General features: G+C 38.0%; 2 protein-coding genes across 6 annotated transcripts; both read right to left on the bottom strand.

Moving 5' to 3' along the window:
- Positions 1-327: 327 nt before the first annotated feature.
- On the bottom strand, positions 328-7,842 carry TEX30 (testis expressed 30). Of its 3 annotated transcripts, none has more exons than XM_081045727.1 (6): positions 7,721-7,842; positions 4,435-4,508; positions 3,715-3,945; positions 2,916-2,967; positions 2,201-2,406; positions 328-1,506 (listed from the first exon to the last, which is right to left on the bottom strand). In XM_081045727.1, exons 2-6 carry the CDS (start codon positions 4,447-4,449, stop codon positions 1,333-1,335), a joined length of 678 nt encoding a protein of 225 aa, XP_080901853.1. In that variant the 5' UTR covers positions 4,450-4,508; positions 7,721-7,842; the 3' UTR covers positions 328-1,332. The 3 variants fall into 3 exon arrangements, with proteins under 3 accessions (XP_080901853.1, XP_080901855.1, XP_080901854.1); XM_081045728.1 differs by having other exon boundaries at positions 1,031-1,506; positions 6,426-7,819; XM_081045729.1 differs by lacking the exon at positions 2,201-2,406 and having other exon boundaries at positions 950-1,506.
- A 1,465-nt stretch (positions 7,843-9,307) lies between these two features.
- On the bottom strand, positions 9,308-22,199 carry POGLUT2 (protein O-glucosyltransferase 2). 3 transcript variants are annotated; one of them, XM_081045724.1, is made up of 10 exons: positions 21,662-22,199; positions 20,222-20,427; positions 18,368-18,573; positions 18,105-18,182; positions 15,571-15,743; positions 15,212-15,449; positions 13,243-13,452; positions 12,464-12,553; positions 11,189-11,319; positions 9,308-9,543 (listed from the first exon to the last, which is right to left on the bottom strand). In XM_081045724.1, the coding sequence occupies exons 1-10, from the start codon at positions 21,841-21,843 to the stop codon at positions 9,471-9,473; spliced, it is 1,587 nt and encodes a 528-aa protein (XP_080901850.1). In that variant the 5' UTR covers positions 21,844-22,199; the 3' UTR covers positions 9,308-9,470. The 3 variants fall into 3 exon arrangements, with proteins under 3 accessions (XP_080901850.1, XP_080901852.1, XP_080901851.1); XM_081045726.1 differs by having other exon boundaries at positions 11,212-11,319; XM_081045725.1 differs by lacking the exon at positions 9,308-9,543 and having other exon boundaries at positions 11,057-11,319.
- Between the last annotated feature and the right edge of the window lie 45 nt (positions 22,200-22,244).

Raw genomic sequence — 22,244 nt, 5'->3', positions numbered from 1 at the left:
ACTAGGAACCTCTTATATCAATCTCAAATGAGCATTAAAAGTAAATGCTAAGCTAGAGCTTTAAAAATCACGAAGACAAAAAACAATGAACACCAGAGAAATCCCATTACTAACAGTAATATAGATACTAAAACACTCAGAAAAAAATTCTATTGAAGTTTTAAAAAAATCTATTACTTTTACCAATATCACATTGTTTGAACTATTTGGACATTTTGTACTAGGTTTTTGTTCTTTATGTATCAGAAAAAATAATAGGTGTATAAACAGCAATACAAACCCGGGATTGCTCATTGGTGAAAAACTCTTCTGTAAATATCTTAGTTCCATACAACAAATATTTATTGAATAATGAAGGTATGGCACTGAATAGTAACTAAAAAGTGCTTTATGGATACAGAATAAGTAAAAACTATTCCCTGACTTGAAGGAGTATATAATTTAAGTGGTATGGAGCAAATATGTCAATAACATTGAGAAGGTAGAGTGCGCTTAACAACAAAGAGGAAAATACTATGTGGGTTTGAAGGATACTTGGTTGGGGTAATACAAAGAAAGCAACAAAGAAAAATAGAATTTAAGGGCCTTAAAAGATGAGGAGGATTTGGTAACAGGCAAAGACTAACAAAAAAGAAAGTTTCAGGAAGAGAAGACAGACTTGTTCCATAACTCTGCGTAGTCCATGGTAGCTGGAGTATTGTATACTGATTCAGAGCATCGGGGAAATGAGGCTAAAATGTTGATGAGGCCTATTGTGGAGAACCTTGGACAAAGGGCTTTTACCTTAACAGTCACCTTTGGAGATCCACTCATAATTTTTGAGTTGGAGGTATTAATTGGTTTATTGAAGCAAGAAGACAATAAAAAGGAAAATCAATTAGGCTACTGCAATTATATAGATGAGAACTGATGAAGGCCTGAATTAGTGACTAAATTTACTATAGTAAAACAAGTGTTATTTTCCTTTATTAAAGATGACTCCTGGAAAACTAGAGTACTTTCTCAGTTGCACCGCAATAAGACAAAAGTTCCACTGTAACAAAATTCCAAAGTTTATTTTTTTTCAAAACTTAACTATATTAATGAAAATAAATTATATTTAGACCATCTTCAATATTCGTGCATCATCTTTATAGAACTATGCTTTCTGCTTTCAAAAGACATGTTGTAAAAGACATCCATTTCACAATTAAAACATGTATTAAAAATCAGGGAACACTAAAGAACGTTAAATTAGTCAGAAATATATCTCATAATGCTGCAATTTATGCTGTTCTTTATCATATTAACTATATTTGTATTCAAAATAACATGGCTTTTAACTAAAGACAATTATTTCTTGTTCATTTCAGTGATTTCCTGGATCCAATACAAAATCTGTGTATTTATTTCTTTGAAAACATCATTTGTTGACCGTCCTTTCACTGCCATGGAATGATTTGCCTTGTCAATCCAGTGGATTTTATTAGGAGCTTGCATTTTCTGTGCCACTTTCTCCAACAAGTTCTAAAGGAAAAAAAAAACAAAGGATACTAGACTAATGCTCTACTAATGTCCAATAAACATCCTCTCTTCCCAGTCCCACCTACACTAACATCCATTGACTAAATATTCATTAAATACCTATTCTACAAACAACTTTTGAGGCAATGGAATGTGCAAGGAAATGCCCACAGAAGAGGCATGCAGTCCACATCTCTCAAATACAGCCGTACTACAGAACAAATATTCATTGTTGATAAAAATTAAGTAAACTGGAGAAAAAAAATTCTTCTAAAACTATTTTTCCCAAGGAAATTATATGCTCTGGGAAATACACTAATATTTACTAATAGGTACAAGTCACTAATTTTTTTCTCAAGAGTCAATTTTATAAAAAATTAAAACATCTGTTTGAATGTTGAAATGATAAATCTAATGTACAGTCTGTTAATCCCCAGATCGCAAGATTCACATTAATCCTTCATTTCCCAATAAGAGTAAATCTATTTACCTGCTCTCTTTCCAGAGAGATGAATTTTGTCATTATGCTTATATTTTTAGGGTTTTCCAAAGCAATAGGGTAGCTAAGACACAAAACTAGTATTAGTCAAATCAGCATCATTTTAAAGACTGAATGCTGCAGGTTCCCAAGACATTCTTTTGCCCTGTCTTTTATTCGTTCTCTCTCATTCACACAAATAATCAAGTTGTGATTCACCTTTTCACACATTTCATCTGCTGAGCCTGACACAAATAGTACAGGGTATTTTATACGAAAGAGATCTTCATCTCTAAGTTTATGCTGCTGCTTTGGATGGTGCAGTGGATAAGAAATACAAATGAGACCTCGAACAAAATCATCAGCATCATCTGGCTCAATATGACACATTACAGAAGCAGCTGCTCTTGAGCCCATTGAACGACCTAAAACCAATTAAAATTAAGTTCAGTTTGAAGTATAAACATTCACATAAAGTAATAGTGGTAATGTGGCAAATTAGATTTCATTTACTGTTCATCATATTTGTATATCGACAAGTTACTTTACTCCACAAGGTGGCAATTAACAAATTGCAATACCCATAATGGACACCTACAGTCTTGTGAAGTAATACAAAAGAAACCTAAGTCAATTTTTTTTTCCCCCAAAAGGAATTAATTTTCTGAAAGATCATGAGGACAATCCTTGTGAAGGGATTGAGAGAGGGTGAACCAGGGATATAAATAAAAGAAGTCTTTGGGTTACAATACATATGACATTAAAATTTGCTTTAAATATGTAAAGTACCTTGATGTTATACAAGGAAATGACTTAATAAAACAAAAAGAATCCTTAAATTAGCTTCTTGTCATCAATAAATTTTAATTTTCAATTACCTATTCCTATATTACCAGTAGCAGATTCAAAAACAAGTACAAGTATTGCGCCTTACCTCCAAGGAAAACACCGGCAAGTTTGTATTCTCCTGAGGTCCTTAGGTAACTCTAGAAAAAGTCAACCAAAAATTTATCAATTCTTCTCCTATAAAATACTCCACTGGAAAATCAACATATATTTCTCATTATTACTGAAATGCAGGGAAATCTTTGCAAAGACAACCACAAAATCTTAAGTGATTCTTCTTGAAAGAGCTAACCAGTTCTTTGCTTTTCTGGTCATGACTTCACTATCAAATCATATGTTGGGTAATACAGACAAATATGTGAGCAAAAAATCACTTCACCTGTCTAAAAAATTCAAGTACTAAAATATTTTTAAAGAACAAATTACACTACAAAAAAAAAGACCAGTAAAAGATTCCAACTAATACAAAACTTGATACTACTACTACTCACATCTAATTTAGAGCTCTGAAAAACTTAGCAAGCTTGAAGTAATTTGGATTTAAAGAAATTTCAGATTTGCTTTATCCATGGATTTTACAGTTTCTAAATAACATATATAGAAATCCAAGCTATATTTATATATTCATACTACGCAAAATATCCAGAACTAAAGTTATATAATTCCAATAAGAAAATTATATCATAAACGGCTTCCTTGAGAGTATCATGGAGAAACATTTATGTTGTTGAGCATTCATCTCCATGGAAACGTCATGGTGCTGCTGAATTTCTAAGAATACTCATTAAAAGATTTTTAAATTAAATGACTTCTAACATTTGTCTTAAATTTATTATGAATTTTAAAACAGAATTCTGTTATAAGTAAGTATAAAGAAATTTTCTTACCAAAACTGATTTATATGCCTTAATTCTATGTACAATATTAAGGCCTTTACAGGTAAATCTCAGGCAAAAAAACCCATGAGATGCAAGATGGGATGCCAGTGACATCAAATGAGGAAGATTCATATCTCCTGATGCTCCATGTGTAAGAATTATTCCATATTTTAAGTTCTTGTTAGGTACCAAACAAACAGCATCTAGTAACTTATTTCCAAAAGGTATTTTTAATTTAACCTGGAATTCAAGAGAATAAAGGGATCAAAAATTACTTCCTTGCCTATTCAGACAACTGAATAGCTATATGTCTGTTCTGCAAGGCCCATGAATCAAGTCATGGCCTCCAAATAAAAAGCAGTGACATTAATAATGGATAATATTTAAGAAGTACTTATGTGTCAGGTACTATTATACGTTCTTTATATGTATTAACTCAATTAACCTTCCAAATAATTCTATGAAGCAAATACTACTATCTCCATTTTATAGATGAGAAAACTGTGGCACAATAGGTTAAGTAACATGTCCAAAGTTATATAGCCACTAGCTAGGATTCAAACTTGGGCAATTTCCTTCAGTCTTACTATTAACCACTAATGCAATACATGTCTCTCATAGTACAAGCTGAAAATAAGAAAATAAGAAAATTACTCATATAACTACAAAGAAAAAAACCCACAAAAAAAAAACCTCTGAAGATGCAGAACATATGAAAATATGTATTACCTCTGTATGACTCATTTTCACTGTTGAATAACAAACTTAAAGTGCATTACATCTGAGAAGCAAAGGACATCTCCCTGAAAAGAAGATTGTTGTGAAAGATGGGTTGGCAGACATGGATATAAGAACTATGAATGAACATATTCAGTAGCTTAAATAAACATATTCAGAACTAAACTAATATGTTTACATGTGCATTATTTAATCAATTATTTTCAAGGTTCCTATGGGCACTCAAAATTGGTTATAGGGCGAGATGTGGGGCTGGCAGATGTCACATAATATAAAGTCAATGTGATACCTTAATATGGAAACCTTAAGAAAATTCTTATCTAAGTAGGATGTTGTATGTTGGCACATACATAATTTTTTTCTACGCATCTTTATTCTCAACCAACTACATTTAACTTAATTTCACAGCATCTTTGTATTAACCCATTTCCTTCATCATTATTGTTCTCAACTCTTTCTTCCACCATGCAATAGGAGTATACATTCACACCCTTTGTCATGTGACTATGCAGAGCCTTCTAGTAGGAGTGTACATGGCCACCCTATTGACTTTGGATATGGCTCTGGGACTTGCTTTAACTAATGGAATATACATAAAAGTTTCAGTGTGCCACTTACGAACAGAGGCATGGTAAATTTACAAAGGCCCTCTTGAACTCTCACCCTCAGTCATGAGAAAAGCATGCTGCAGATATTTTTGTTTTTTCAGCCTGGGCCCTAGTATTAAGACACATGGAGCAGATATGAACACAACACTAAAATATGGAGTCCAGTGAAAATCTAAACGATTGAAGAACCATGAAATGTTGACCTGAAGAACTAAGAGCATGAAATGTAAGTCACTGAGATTTTGTTATATAGCATTCCTTAATACTGTAAGAAATCTTTTATTGTTCAGGATATTGTCAACATCAGGATCTCCATCATTCATCTATTTTTCCCATTAACATTCTATTCATTCATTGAATAGATAACATGATTCAAATTTCAAGCGCTACCAAAAATATACAGTGAAAAGTCTCCCTTATTCCATTTTTGCCTTGCCACGCAGATTTCTTGTCCAAAGGCACCATTATTACCTGCTTCTTGCATATCCTTCCAGATATTTTATTATATATATATGTGTATGTACACACACACACACCCCTCCTTTTTCTTTTTATAAACTGGTGATATTTTTTATGACCCTTTCCCCCTACTTAACATATATCTTGGTGATTGCTCTTTTCTTTATACAATGACATTTTTTTTTTATGGCTGCAGACTATTCCAAGGAACGATTGAACATAGTTTATTTCACCATCTAGTAATGAACACAGAGAATGTTTCCAATATTCTGCTAAAACAGTTTTGCAATGAGTGGCTTTGTACTTACATCATTTCAAATGTGTATAGACATATCTATAAGACAAATTCCTAGGAAAGGAATTGCTGTGCCACAGGATACTCGTATTCACTTGTAATAAACTTTTTAAGGAATACATTTCATTTTTCAATGAGCAATATACGCACATGGTACATTTTAAAAGACCAAATTATAAATAGATTAAGTCTCTACAGATTCTTTTCCCCCAGCCACCAAGTTCCTTTCCCTTCCTATAAGCAAGCACTGTGATCAGCTTACTGCGTATGTTTCCTTCTATGTGTGTGTGTGTGTAGAATTCTCTTATTAGAGTCTGAAGGGTATTAGTCTGGCTGCAAAAGTTCTGGGATTTGAGTGGGAGGAGGACGAAGGACTTCAGTTTCAGTGTCCATTTTCATAAATGTAGCCCTATAATTAACTGTAACTGGGGTCCCCGTTTCAAAGATTCTTTTTTAAGTTCTTAAGAGAATAGCCTCTAGTCTTCTAATGGGAGAAAGGCAGTCACCTACCAGTGTGAAATAGGGAAGGAGATCTAGATATCTAATTATTCATTCCTCAAATAGATTTCACCTAAGTCATCTTTATTGAAGCCCTCCACATCCATCCTTAGCACCATTACCTTCATTGCATGTTCCCAAAGTGTCCAGAGCTGCTGCTTCCTGTGCATTTTGAAGATTCGGTGGTTTACACAGAATTGTTGCACAGTATTCCCTGCTGCTGGCTCAGAATTAAGCTAAGATTTGCTAAAGACATTTGCTTTCAAGTGCCCAATATTTTATTGCTATTGTTTCCTTCCAATGCTCTCCATTCCTGTGGGTTTAGATCTTTTAAAAAATCCCTTTAGTATAATTTTAGTGAGATTTCAGGAGGGAGTAAAATTAGATACGTGTATTCAATTCACTATCCTTAACCCAGAATGCTCTAAAATTCCTCAGTGACTTGGGTTTTTGTTTGTTTTCAGGAAAACTCTTCTCCTTTCCAGACTTCATGATCAACAGTCTGTTCTTCACAACTGGTGTCCAAGTTACGGACTCCTTGGGAAACACTCACATCGTTCCTCCAGATAATCCTCCCCCGACCTGCTCTAGGAGTCGGTTATTATCTCTGGCTTTGGATTCCTACAGGGCAGGGTTTAAAACCTGGCTCAGCCTCAAGATCTTCATCTGCAAATGGAGAAACCACCACCAACTCAGAAATGCTGATGATCAGGCGATAATCGCTATACCGTAGTCGTGTCCCCACGTCAGCATTCCAGAGTGATTTTTATGACTACTGATACTCCGGATGCCATAAGCGATCACATCAGATGCTGAAGGATCAAACTGCCACAACCACTGTAACTTTCAATTAGAAAAAACGTTTGTGAATTATCTATCACTTCGACAGCGGTAGGCTGGAAATCACGGGGCAAACAAAAAACGTTAGGACTTCAGTCTTCCAGGGCGGAGGATGATCTGGCCCGGGTCAGCAACACCCGACAGTGTAATTGCGAAGCGGGGTCTCTGAGAAGTTCGAGATTCAAAAGCACCTGAGAAACCGCTTATTCACTCAAATGACGCGCGTGCGCCAGGGCTGTGCGGCGGCCGCTCTGAGGACCCGGGGCGACCGCTCAAGGCTCGGAGGCTGTTTCGAGCCGGCCGCCTGTGACAGGCTCTTGGGACCCAGGCTGGACCTATTCAGCTTTCGTTACCCTCACCGTCCCCACACCTCCTAATTACCCAGGTGGACGAAGCCCCAGCGGCGGGTGAGCACTGAACTTACACCGAACGCCTCAGGAAGCCGACCAACTGCCCAAGAGGCGACGGCCGGCCGGGAGCCCGCAATACCTCAGGCGGGGCCAGCAGGCACACTAGCAGGAGCTTGGGAGACCACTCCCCGCCTGGTAGCGCCAACCGCCGCCGCCGCCGCACTTACCGGGGAAGGGAAAGTGGCCAGAAGCACCTAACCGCCCTCACTCCCTTCAGAGAGCAAACTACCACGCTCGAAGTGACCGCCTTGCCGCACAGCCAGAGCGTTCCGCTACCCCGCATGCGCGCGCAGGCCCCACCCCTGAGCGTGCTGGCCGGCGCGCGGGGCACGCTGGGGGCGGGAGTTTTCCTGTTACTGCCCGCCGGGACGAGGCCGGGTCGGTTAGCAAACATGGATGGCAGACGAGCGAACGCCAGTTGCTGCCTCGCTGCCAACTTGTTCCACTCGAGGCCCTTCCTCAGCGCAGCCAGTCCATTCGCACAGTTGCACAGGTCACAAAGCGTGTGATCCACGCTGATTATTCTCTTTATCATACCTCACAATGAATCGTTCCCATTGGTTCTATTTGCAAATACATATAGAATTCAACCAGTTCTCATTCCAGGTCGGTCAGAGCCCCATCATCTTTGCCTGGATTACTGAAATAGTCTGCTAGATGGTGCCTTGTTCCCTCCCCCAATACAGTGGGCAATTGAACCCTGTTGAAATATAAACTCTTTGGCTCAAAATTTCGCCCGTAATTAAAGGCCAAAGGCCTAACCAAGGTTTTATATAGTCGGTCCCCTTATTTCTTATCTTTCTATTTCCTATTATTCTCCTTGGCTCCTTCAGCTCTAGGCATCCGGGCCTCACTTCTAGTCTCACACCCAAACCCACCAGACATGGCCCCACTACAGGGTTTTTGTCCTGGCTGTTCCCTCTTCTTGGAGAGATCCCAGTGGCTAGCCCGACATGTCTTCACTCACTTGTCATTTTTCTCAGTGAGGCCTTCCCTAATTACCTTACTACATTTCCTATCCTTCTACCCTAGTCACCTAATATAATATGAAGTGTCTTTGTCTTCTCACGGGACTGTAAACTCCCCATGAAGGCAGGGATTTTGTTGTTTACCTTGAATCTCCTGTGCATGGACTAATGCTTGATAAGTCAATATTTCTTGAATGAATGAATCTTCCCCAAGCCTAAAGCAGTTGGTAACTGCCCACTTTTCTGAATTACAAATCTGAACATTTTTTGTCTCTTAATTTTCTAGCTATGTTTTTAAAAACAGCATTATTTACATGCCATAAAATCCACTCTTAGAGCACAATCCGATTTTCAGTAAATTTACAGTCAGCTGCACTGGAGGATGGGGGATTCCTGTTCAAAGGAATTAGCAGGGTTCTTGCTGTAACTGGATTTTATAAGTGCACTGAAGGGCCTAGAAAGTTCAGGAGTCTGACTATAAAGTTTGTCAAGCAAAGAATCTTTGTTAGTAGTTAGTTACATGGGAGTTTTCTTATAATTATTTTTAAGCTGCAGATAAATATTTATATATTTGTCTATATAAGACAGAATCCACAATTAAAAACATTTCTAACAGACTATTTAACTAGAAGATGGAATGTAAAGGACCAGAAAAAGGACTGCTTATTTGAGCCAAACTGATGACATATGCAAGGGAGCTAGATCTCAAATGCTCCCCCAGACTCCCTCTCTTTTTATTGCTCCATGGTCCAAACACAGCTAATAACTAGCATAACACAGGCCTTTAAAATAAAAATGGTTTTATTATAAAATTCTAAACATGTGCTTTACAGGACATCATGGGAATACCGCATAATAAGAAGAAACACATCTTCATAACCCAGACAATCACATAGCAGATTTTATATTGTTCATGGAATTAATATTTAAAAAAAACACATTATTTTTTTCAGTTAAGAAGAATCTTCAGAGCACCATTATTTGAAGGGAAGGTATTTTGCATATCAGAGTTCATCTTTGGTCTGCAATTAAGAAGCAAAATATTTAGAGCCATCAAGAAGTCATCTGAGTCAGGAAGACTTACATTAATCTATTAATTGTTTTCCCCTAAAGATGAAAGAAGGAGAAAACAAAGACAAGTTACTGCTAGAGACTTGTAGGATCTAGGATTATTTTTGGAATCACCTAAGGGTAGTTACATTGTGTTTTATAGAGCTACTGATGTGGAACCCGAACATCTAAGGGTCTGTGTTTCTGTAAAGGGCCTTATGTTATGAATGGTATCTGTGAGGGGCTATTGTAGACAATGAGGAAGAAATAAAGAAAGCTGTCATTCTAGCTCCTAACTTCTACAAACTAGTGGAATCATTTGGCATCCCTTGAAATCACTTAGACAAAGATAAAAAATAAAAAGGGGAGTGGAGAAAGGAAGCTTCCCAGTTTCATATGGAGCCCACAGAAGCATTCTGATATCAAATCATGAACTTTATGAGACGGTACCTTTCAGTTCTGGCAATTTGTTTCGTCACTGGCTTTAACTATTTTATGGCACTGCAGCACTGACAGGGGTCAGGTTGATATGTTCCGCTTTTGAGGGCTAGTTAGTAGCAAATGAGTTCACAAAACAAAACAAAGCAAAAACAAAACAACCAAAACTCTAATTTGTAGTATGTGTTGTTGTCATGGTATAAATACTTACATCAGGCGGATTCCAAGCTACCAAAATTTAACAACTATGCAAAATTTTAAAATATTTAACAATCAGTGAGCTTGTATGAGCCGGTTCCATCATACCACTGGGCCTATGGTTACCTTATTCCTTTTAAACCCCTTTGAGAGGCAGACATAATATTTGCAAAATCTGCCTTCTCATTTTTGGTTATAATACCACAATTTTGAGTTTATCTATTCAGAGACATGATGCTGCTTAAAAAATGTCAAGCCAGCACATAATATATATAATCAAAATATATATATATAAAATCACAATTTTATACAATATATGTTCCTACAAACAGAAAACAACAATAATGAAAACAATCGTCCCCTGCTGCACTGTCTTCATACACAACCATACACATAATTTGAAGAGGAGGGACTGGTTTTTGGTCCTTGCTTTGCTATAATCCAGATAGATGACTCTGAACTAAGTTCTCCTTTGGGCTCAGTTTTGTTAACTGAGGCACTTACTGGATGTTCCTCTAAGTTCCTTTTTAGCCTGCCAAGTCCGTATGTAAATCTGCCTTTTACAAACAAAATCAGTACAGAGTGGTATCAACAGAGATTGCTTTTCAATGAATAATCTGTTAACATGAACAATAATGGTTACATATTTTTTCATCTCTGAATTGGAATGATAAACTTTGCCAAACCTATCTCACAGGGAGATGAGGCTATTATATTAGATGATGCATGTGAAAATATTTTTCAAACATTAAATAGCTATTCAAATGCCATGTGACTGAATTCTCACATTAAAAAGGCTTTCCTCTACTTTGCCAGACACTCTTCTCACGTAACTGAATCTTAGCGCCCTTTTTTTTTTTACCTTATTATCTCCTGTTCTGTCTCTCATAGAATGAAGGCTCCAGGAGAAACTCAACTAGTTTTTCCCTGACTGAATGACTAAAGGAATGAATGAGAAAGTGGATCAAAGTTAGTTCTTACTCTGACATTGGCCAGTTGGTTACCTTTTTCCTAAGGCACGTGCAAGGAAAGAGGTCATCCTCCGTCTGTGGTTCTACCCTCTTCATGCCCTCTCGGATTTGGGGCTCACTCTCTTGTAAATTGGCATATTCCTACAGAGGCAACAATACGAAAACATTCCTTATATAATGCTTAAAGTACAATTACTAAATTAGACATGTAGAATTTGCTAGAATATGGTCCATTTAACTCACATGTGTTAAGATACAACATGCAAAGTCCTCCATATTTCCCTTAAAAACCCAATAACAGAGCTTCTGAGAGGCAGCTGTTCTTTGGACCCTGATCACCTATTTCTAAGGGATCTCTGCTTATCCATCCTTTATTTACATGACTTGTATTTATTTAGTTTTTATTTCCTTTTGCCTTGCAGTGAAAATAATTACACGATCTTCCCTAGACTGAGAATGTGAGGACAGAAACTATTTCTGCCTTATCCACCATGGCTTGCACAGTGCCAGTAACCATCTTCTTTCATTATGTGCTCCCTTTGTGCCAGGCTCTGGGCTAGGTGTGTATGCTCTGGTATATGTGAGTTGAATGAATGAACCATGTAGATCTTTTGGAATTTAGATAGTGAATCTTTCCTGCTCCTCCAGTTTATACACTTCACCGTCTCTATCCCTTCACCACTCCCTAGGAAAGGTTATAAAGGGAAAGGGGCCAGTACAGACCGGGACAAAACCCAACATCTTTTTGTAGCAGAGCTTAACATATGGGGCTCAATGTCTGCAATTCTGAAATTTAAAAAAGTTTAATTTAGATCTAGTACTATTACTAGCAAATTACTTGTTTACTATTGCATTTAGGGATCTTAATCCCTAAATGCTTAGGTCCATGAAAACAATTTCCAAGATTAGTCATGGATCAGCACAACAGTTATAAACGTACCTTACACAATGTAGACAAAGAAATGGTAAGGCAGCAGCAATATTGTACTAAGAGAAAATATATGTATAGTAACTTTGCAAAATCAGATGCCAATTTCTTAACTACTCACCACATAGTTCTAACATTAATACTTTTCCCTTAACGTTATAGCATTCTCCATTAGCTAATCTTTGGTTTTCTACTATTTTTTATTATTATTAAATATTTGTCCTTGATTTTTGCCTACAGAGGTGTACATTTATCTCCTTATATTAATATACTTTTAAAAATTGTTAAGTGAAATATTATTTGCTAGTAACATAACCAATTACAAGTTGTATGTTTATTTTCTTAGAAAATGCTGACCTGGAAAAGTTTAAAATAGTAACAGAATATGTCATCACCCATGAGATTATTTCTTGCAAATTCTTGTCCTGTTTTTGCTATCTTCTTTGCCTAAGGGAACAACAAAAAATCATTTAATGAAACATTTTTTCACATGCAGACATAGGAAAACGGATCTTCAGAGTACATTTTAGAGGGACAATAGTCGGAAAAACATATTTGGGGTAGTCTTTTGTGGAACATTTAACAGGGTATGTTTGTTTGAATTAAAGGGTGGTTTTCAGGACTTGAAAGTTTGAGAAGTCATATTAGACCATCTAGAATTAAGCCTCTTTTGGAGAAAAGATACACATTAAATGAAGTAACAATGGTCTTGTAAAGTAAATGCAGGATGAAGCTTAATGCATTGCCTTTAAAATTGTCAGCAATTAGTTCAAAGTTTATGTTATGTAATCTCTCATTTTAATTCACAGTACCTCCTCCTGCCACGCTGCTATTTTAATTTTCATGTTCCTAGTAGCAGTGAGGGACTGCTTGAGGCTCAGATCTACCTGACTGAAAGAGAGAGCATAGTCAAGGCCAAGGTTTAGCTTCTTTGTTTCATGAGCAGACTGGACAGTTAATCCAAGTCGCAATGCCTGTGTTCATCCTGAAGGCAACTGTGCTATCTATAGGGAGGTGGCTTCCCATTTGCAGGTTGGAGTCTACATCTGAAGGCTTTCTGAGCATCCTGAATGCTTTCCAGGCACAAGACATTTCAAATGAGCCCATGACACTGGGGTACAGGAGACTGACCTTACCTCTTCATCGTGATCTTTTGCCCATTTAAGTTTTTCTAGGAGATCGCTCAGGTTGCTTTTAACGGGAATGTAGTGTTTCCAGGGCTGCAGCTCATTATAAAAGTGTTCATAGTAGATGGAGTCCTGCTTCAGCACAACACTGTCGCCGACAAGAAGGTACGGCAGGCGATATGCCGCGACAGTGCCATCAATGTTTATTTGATACTTATGCTGTGAAACAGCAGTGAAGTGTAAGAATCTCCATTAAATTTCCTTTTTTTCTACTCTCTTTATTTCTCCTCCTCTTTCCACAAAAAAAGCCTCACTGTCCTCAGATACAAACTAGCCAGATTTTGCCCTCCACTTTCACCATTTAGGAAGTGCTATTATGTAACATGCTGGCCTAGAGTAAAAGGCTTACTTTGATGCTCTCCTAACTTTCACAAAGGGGCCACAAGTCTGATGTTGAAGCATCCAGTAAAATAATAAAACTGTTGTCCTCAGCCTACAACCTAAGGAAAGACAGATTTATGGTGACTTTGTAATCCCTCTACTACTTCACTGGCTACATGTGAACACCTGATGATGGCACATTCTATGCCATGTTAACCATATATTTAAACATCAGATGGCCACGCTCAAGTCTTAAGGAAATTAACAACGTTTGAGACAAATACATCTATGAATAAAAATATATCACTGTGGTAATCAATAGTCTTTAGTTGTAGCAAACTCAACAGAGAGGAATAAAGCAAGGGCATGACTGAACACCCTCTGAGGAGGGATGGTTGGCATCAGCTCTCTTTGGTTTTAACCATTTATTTAAAAAAAAAAAATCCTTGCGATATGCATATGGAAACACTGACAATTGAACTCTGGAATTCCTTAGGAGTACCTGTTGCCATGTACAGGTACCCATCAAAAAAATCCTCACAAAAATAAAACAACTTAGCCATCTACGGCATAGACAGAGCTTGCTAATCACTTGCCTTCCCACCTATAGGACAGGTGACTACATCTTGCTTACCTTTCTCCCCACCACATGGGACTTCAAAAACTACTCCGTGGTATAGAAAACAGGGCAGTGTCCTACTGCATGAAAAATGGAGTTCTTAGGAAAAGGATCACTCCCTGGGAAACGTGAGCAATCCACATTCTAGATATGGGAAGCGCTCCCTAAGCCCCAGAATTCCCAAGCAGACCATTTGGATGGATAAGAGACACCTGGTTTACATTTCCCTTTGTCTAATGTCATGCTATTGCTCTGGGGAGAAGTACTTGTAAAATCACTTACATGTATTTATTAATTAAAAAAAGGCTTTGGAGCTGAAATGTGCTTGAGGGTCAACTGCGGAAAAAATTATAGCTCTCTGCTGGCCCCAAGGTCCCTGATGTATATTTAATGCCAGGGGTTAGGTACTGAGTACAGACCCAGTTTGCCAAACCAATCCCGGGGGCCCCATGTCTTGGCAGTCACTAGGTTTTGTGCTCACCTCTCCTACCCCCTGTAAATTACAGGCCTCTATTTTCCTCTCCCAAATGAAGATACAGTTGACCCTTTAAAAACATGGGGGTTAGGGGCACTGACTCTCCCCTCTTCCCCAGTGCAGTCAAAACCCTGCATATAACTTTTGACTCCCCCAAAACAATTGTCCCTCGGTATCCAAAGAGTATTGGTTCCAGGATCCCCACAGATTCCAAAATCTGCAGATGATCAAGTTCCTTATATAAAATGGCACAGATCAATGCACATAGTCAGCCCATCACATCTGCGCATTCCAAACCTCAGATGAATATGCCATTATACTGTTTTTGATCTGTAGTTGGTTGAATCCATGGATGTAAAACCTGGGGATATATAAATAGAAGGCTGACTCTATATCGAAAAAAATCTGTCCATAAGTGAACCCATGCAGTTCAAACCCATGTTGTTCAAGGGTCAGCTGTATTTGGAAAAATGAAAAAGGATTGGCCATGGATGATGTCATACCTTGAAGAAATCAAAAAATGAAATGTGTTTCACAATGGGACCATACAGGCTTTCATCATGTTTAAAGAAGAAAAAGTTGGTAAAGGCAGCATCTATGAGTTCTGGGTGTTTTCTGCTGAGTTTAACCAGCTCGAGTCTCTCTTTGCGGCTGTCTCGCCCTCTCCAGACAGCTGTGGAGTTTTTGCTTTCCCAGGGAGGACCCGTGTTAGCTTGCACAGACATCATATCCAGACTTACTCTGGAAGACAGAAAGTGCAACAGATTTTCCTCCCAAACCATCACATTGCAAAGGTTGTTGGGAAAGAACTCACCACAGAAAGAAAACCAAGGCTGTGGGTTATCTTTGACCCATCTCTCACCGGCCCATGGTTTCTAGAACAGAGTCAGTAAGGTCGTAGGTAGGCATCACGATATCCTTGGAATCCGTGGAGCCACACCAGGAAAAGATTGGATGGATGTGTGAACTGGATTTCTTTTTTTCCAAAGGCCAATCTCCCAAATTAACAAAAAATTCCACATCTGGCATCTTCACCTAGAAAAATGAAAATAAAGAGACTATTCATATTTTGCACTGGATAATGCCTTCTATTGATAAATGTGTTGGGAAAGGCAATCTCCTGCAGGCAGTATTTCATGGCCAAATAAGAATAGCCTAGGGGTGGCCGGATGGCTCAGTTGGCTAGAGTGTGTGCTCTAACAAGGTTGCTGGTTGAATTCATGCATGGGATGGTGGGCTGCGCTCCCTACCCCCAACTAGATTGAAAACATCAACGGTACATGGAGCTGAGCTGCGCCCTCCACAGATTGAAAGACAATGACTTGACACATTGTTCCCCTTCCCCAATAAAATCTTTAAAAAAAAGAATAGTCTAGGGACTGGTATATTTCCTTACCACAAGATAAAGAGCTCTCCTTCACTGGCTGGGTTTATCTCCTAGTGAGGGAATACACTTTCTGTTCTGGTTAAACACAGGCGTCAGTGGCCCTCAGGCATGCCCTCAGCTTGCTGTGTCTCACACCCATAGGAAGGGGTCAGGGAGCTTCCACTGCAGCAGAAAGTGAAACGTGTGACTGGCTGTAGAGAGGACTGGCTGGCCCTGGGAGATGGACACATTGAAAGGGGCTGAGTCTTATGCACATTCCTCCGCTCTAAGTAAATGCTGGACCACGTGAGCCTGGTGGGCCTGTTGTCTGTTCTTAGAAATCTAAAACCATGCACTGGTCTCTTTCCTGCGTGGCTCTTACTGGCCTTGTAACCTTGGCCCACACTTATGTCATATTCTGTCTTGCAGTACAACCTGACCACCCAGTGAGTAAAGAAACACAGTAAAAATTAGAAATTGTATCAAAGGAAAGGCCAAGCTTCAGGTAATAATTACCTTGATTTGAACAGTGGGGGGTAACTTTTCAGAATATTGTCATATGTGTAAGCATACTAGATTTCCTTTCTAGGGTGCCCAAGTGGGCCAATTGACTTGCTTCAATAGGGATGAAATGACAAAGGTAATCTCTGTCCTACTGCCAAGAGAGTCTAAGATGATCAAAAACAGAAAGAGAACTATTAGAAAATAACTACAACACACAGTAGTTGGAACTCTTAACTCTAGTTCCTGGTTAATAAGTCAGATGCTTCTATTTAAAAAATATACCCCAGATACGTGATGGGACCAGGATTTGAACTTAGGGAGCCCAACACTATAGCCAACACTAGTAACTTCCAAGCTAGACTGCCTCTACTGGCACACACAGGTTGAAAGAACCTGTTATATGTAGGCCTGGGAAAATGGGTGGGGTATTTGTAAAATAAGAGATATATTTTTTTTAGGCAAGAACGGCACTGGTTAGTTTGAGAAGCATCCTGAGAAACTGGAGTCCTGAAGAATATTTTTATTTTCCCATGGACTGACACAGATGAGCAAGAAAAACTTGCTTGAGCTCTGGTGTCTTAGCTTAAAGTGGCAGAATACTAATGCTACATAACTACCCATGTTTAGAAATACTCACTGTAAATGTTTTGCAATCATAAGAAAGGTACTATGATTTTCCACGAGTAAGTTAGCCAAGATATGCACACACATTATTCTATAAATAGCTAGTGAGCAATTAGTAAAAATGATGGTATAGTTTTTCGTATCAGCCATTTTACTATCGCTGTCAAGAACTCCACTAGAATCCTGTTAAAGCACATTATACCAAGGAACAGGATTCAGAATATGACAAGTCTTCTTTGGGCTCAAAGTACCTGTAGTACCAAAAGAATATTGTTATAAGGCATTTTCTGCTCTAAGGTATTGTTATGGGTTGAGCGTGTCCTTCAAAAAGATATGCTGAAGTCCTAAATCCTGATATCTCAGAATGACCTTATTTGGAAACAGGGCTGTTGAAAAGATAATTAGTTAAGTGGGGATCATACTGGAGTCGGGTGGGTACTTAATCCAATACGACTTGTGTCCTTGTTAGAAGAGGTGAAGACATAAAGACACACAGGGATAGCAGCATGTGACGATGGAGACAAGAGACTGATAGAGCTGCAAGCCAGGGAATACCAAGGATTGCTGACCACTACCAGAAGTCAGGAAATGCCAAGGATGGCTTCTCCCCTCCAGGTTTCCGAGGGAGCACAGCCCTGCTGACACCTTGACGTGGGACTTCTAGTCTCCAGAACTGTGAGAGAATAAATTTCTGTGCTTTTAAGCCACCCAGTTTGTAGTACTTTGTTATAGCAGCTCTAGTCAATTAATATAGGTATCCCACATAACATAAAACTCCAGAATAGTATTTTAATAAAGCTTCAGAATAGAACACCCCTGATATTGTTATTTTTATTTTGAAAAAACTATTTTGTAAAACCTGGGCTTAAATTTTCTACTGTACATGAGAAAAAAATACTTACTTTTCTCGTCAAAGAAAGTAGTATTGCATCCATGAAAATTCTGAAACCTACATGTTCACCATGAGTCTTGATATAAACCTAAAAGAGAATTGAATGTTTATTACATGAGTCTAAAAGTACTGGCAGGCTTCACTGAAGTCAAGCTTATCATAATGACACTCACCATGATTTTTAATAAAGGTATGTTGCTAGTTGTAGCCAAATGAGCAAAACAAAACAAAAATCACTAATACAAACAAGTAAATCTCAATTATGAATTGTACCTTGTTATCCTTCAAGGTATAGTGACACAAGCTCTGCCTTTGTCCAAATCTCTTTGGGATTTCTGTTGCAATCTTTTCTGGATTAATGGTTGGAAAATGTGCCAGATCTCTCTGAATCTGAGCAATGGTTTCTGGGCAGTTCATCTCCTGTAGCCAGGCTGCACTATCTTCCAAAGGACAGTCACAATTCTCATGGTAAACTGGCCCTGATTACACACAAGTAACAAATTACACAGTAGTAATTTCACTCAGCATTTGAAACATGTGACAAATATCCATAATACAGCTTCATAAATTTTGCCTAGATAACAGGAAGTGCATTTTGATATAAAAAATATTTTAAAAGAAACATTTTTTTATTACATTGGGGCATGACTTAGTAAGTCAGTATTTTGTTCTGATAGTTCTTCACAGTAGAGACTTTTTTCAGAGTCAGGCATGCTTTGCAGGAGTTCAAAAGAAAGCCAGTAGGTACTATGTATTGCTCACAGTGGCTATTATACTGCATGATTCTTTATGTTTTTTTGTACTTAAGAATAACCAAACATTGGTAAAAGGATATCAGAGAAGTATACTTGTTTTACCGAAAGACAAAAGTGATATGAAATTACTATTTCAATGGTCTATTATACAATCAGGTTCTTAAAGTGTCTAAAGTATTTCCCTCAATGAGTAAATCATCATCAATAACAATACAAGTAAACAAAGGACCCCTACTATGTTTGTTATTTTTTTAAAAGAATTATTTTAAAAAGGTAATCTTCAAAACAGTTCATTAATATTATAATAAATTAATTATAGAAATAATACTAACAAAGTATAGCAGAATCTGAATTGAGATTTTACTGTCATTCCTTTCTATAATTCTCAGATTCCTACCTCACTCATGCATTACCTTGATTTGAACAGTGGGGGGTAACTTTTCAGAATATTGTCATATGTGTAAGCATACTAGATTTCCTTTCTAGGGTGCCCAAGTGGGCCAACTGACTTGCTTCAATAGGGATGAAATGACAAAGGTAATCTCTGTCCTGTTGCCAAGAGAGTCTAAGATGATCAAAAACAGAAAGAGAACTATTAGAAAATAACTACAACACACAGTACTTGGAACTCTTAACTCTAGTTCCTGGTTAATAAGCCAGATGCTTCTATTTAAAAAATATACCCCAGGTAGGTGATGGGACCAGGATTTGAACTTAGGAATATTGTTATAAGGTTTCTCAGGTTATATTGTATCATGTGGTCCTGGTGGAATGTGGAAAAAGCACCTAGACATTGTTTAAAATGTTTGCCTTTCTTGGAGGTGGGGAACAAGGAAGATTTGTGTCTCTGTATAATACACTGCTTTACCACTGTTTTAGGGTACTATCTCCAATGAAAGAGATGGATATGGCTCTAAGTAACAAAGCCTCTCTCATCCTATATAAGAAAATACCAGAGAATTTCTCTGGAAAAATACTATTGGAACGAAGACCAAAGCACAATAGTCAACTTCCTCCATCAGGATTAAGCCCTCTCTTCCTGAAGTGATGAATTTCAATAACACTTATCAGTTAAGTCATATACCTCCAATTAAGAAAGTGTCATGTATGACCATATATAGCTTGATTAATATTGCTAATGTTGTTTCTTAAGAGAGCAAATTCTCTATTAATATGTTTCTTCCTCTTTAGCAAATTATAATTTCCATTCAAATCTTACATTTCTCTCTAGGACTCTCAATTTATCTTTCGGGTAAGAAATCTCTCTTTTATTTTCTTTCAGTGAAAAAATATAATGCTAATCTGTTTCTGTCGATTGAATAACATGTATCATTGTATTCAAAGAGTTGTTTTAAAATATGTTCCAAATTACCTTTTAAAACATATGGAGATTTGGCCACATGTTGACCTTGGAATTTAACTTCTACTTTCAGATTTTTGTAGCTTGCATACATTCTGTATCTTACTATAAAGGACCCATCCTTTCGGTCCAAAACCTGGACTCCAACTCTAGTGAACTGCTCATCTGGTGCTGAGATTTTAATCTGGAACACCTTTTCACCTGGAGAAGATGTGAACCTGTGATGGGAAGAACAATCATATATAAAGATTATTTTAAGGAACAAACGCACAAAGATTATGCTCTCCAGGCTGTGGTCTTTACTATTCTCTTCCATGTGCCCCCTACCCCTGCCCCAACATATACTTGCTTCTTCTCTCTTAAGCTTTTAATACCAGAATATGATGGATCAGAGATTTTTAAAAAGATGATGACAATGGCCAAGATAACATAGAACAGTTTCATTAGAAAATTGCAAGAGAATAGATTCAGACTACTGATCTATGTAAACATAGAACATATTTTTCCATAAATTCCATAAATAAGAATATAAAAATATTCTTATCAACCTACTACTTATTCCATGCCCATCACATCTAGAAATCTGATCAAATGGTGCCTCTGAAGATCTTTTGAAAAATCTCTCAATGATTCTTTTAAAAAATCAGTAGTATAAATCTTGCCCAGCCATGGGCAAAAGCCAGTAGGTAGTGTATCATCCAAATGACACTATATAAAAGTTTTTTTTTGACTGAGTATGCTTGCTATTAAGATTGTTAAGGTGGTATTTCGTTTCCCCAATTGTACTATTTATAACCTTCGTTTTCTTCTCTTTGGAAAATTTATTCCCAACATTGTTTTTCCCTACAAAATACACATGGTCAGCATCCATCAATAAATAAGACAATTGTTTCAGAAGTATGTGAATTCTAGAAATAAGTTTTGCATATAATTTCATTTGTTGAATTGAGTGGGATGAAATACATTCGTTGCAAACACATAGGAGTTTCATACTTTGATACTTTCCCTCTGAGTTCTAGTTTCAAATAGTGCTTGATTTTTATTTTCTAGTTTCAAAGCACACACGCTTACCTGCAGATGTCTACCTGAAAACAGTGCAGCACCAGAACAAGATGAAAACAAGTTTCTAACAACTGGATTTAAATTCTTTATAACAGCTTATGCAAAAGCAGTTTGAAGTCGTACTTCCAGCAAATACTGGGGCTTTGTCTTTCTAGTTATGGGAGGATCCCTATCAAAATAGCTGGAAGAACTAATTCGCAATTATTTCTAAAGCAACAGAGAAAGATTGGTTGGGACGGGCAAAGACTTATTACAACCAGATGTGGATAGCACCAAAATATCTGGATTTTAACTGCTGTGGAGAAACGAATTCTTGGGCGGATAAAACTCGAAGAAACCAGTAAGTTTAACTGCATCCCAAAATAGTTAAAGAGCTGTTTCTGGACTTACTTATCTCCTGACGTATCCACTGCCTGAATATAGAAATAGCGCGCGGGAAGGACAACAGCTGCTTTTAGCCCAGGTCCCCATATTTCGCTCTTCTCCGGGCTCAGTCGCCTCTCTTCGCCGGTCTTGGCAAGTGCTGGAACTGGCCCCAGAAAGAAGCAGTAAAGCAGCAAAATGCTAAACATTTACAAGACGGACTATCCAAATGATCCACGTGTAAATTAAGTGTGAGAGGTGGACGAAACGAGCCGCGGTCTGGGCAGGGGCACGTTGGCCGATTGCAGCAGCAAACACGGTTCCAAGAGGTGTTGCTTACTGTGCTGGGCAGGCGTGCTGGTCTCCACTTGCCCCAGAAAAATCACAACCTGAGCGCTGGTTTGTATAGCTGAAGGAAACCAGTCGTTCTGCCGAAATGGACAAGAATCACGCTGCTCCTCTTTCTAGGGACAATGATAAATTTGGGTTGCTCTTGCAACTGGAGCATCATTGGGGGCGAAACCGTCTCGGGTTCCAGCCCAAGGTGCGGGGCGAGGCGATTGGCCTTGGGCGTCGGACCGGGCTGAGTAAGGCTTTCTGCAAGTGGATG

Source organism: Rhinolophus hipposideros (assembly GCF_964194185.1).
Source record: "Rhinolophus hipposideros genome assembly, chromosome: 4".
In the NCBI taxonomy this organism is placed as follows: domain Eukaryota; kingdom Metazoa; phylum Chordata; class Mammalia; order Chiroptera; family Rhinolophidae; genus Rhinolophus; species Rhinolophus hipposideros.
Note: the sequence above shows the minus strand (reverse complement) of the source record. Positions and strands in the feature narration are given on the sequence as shown.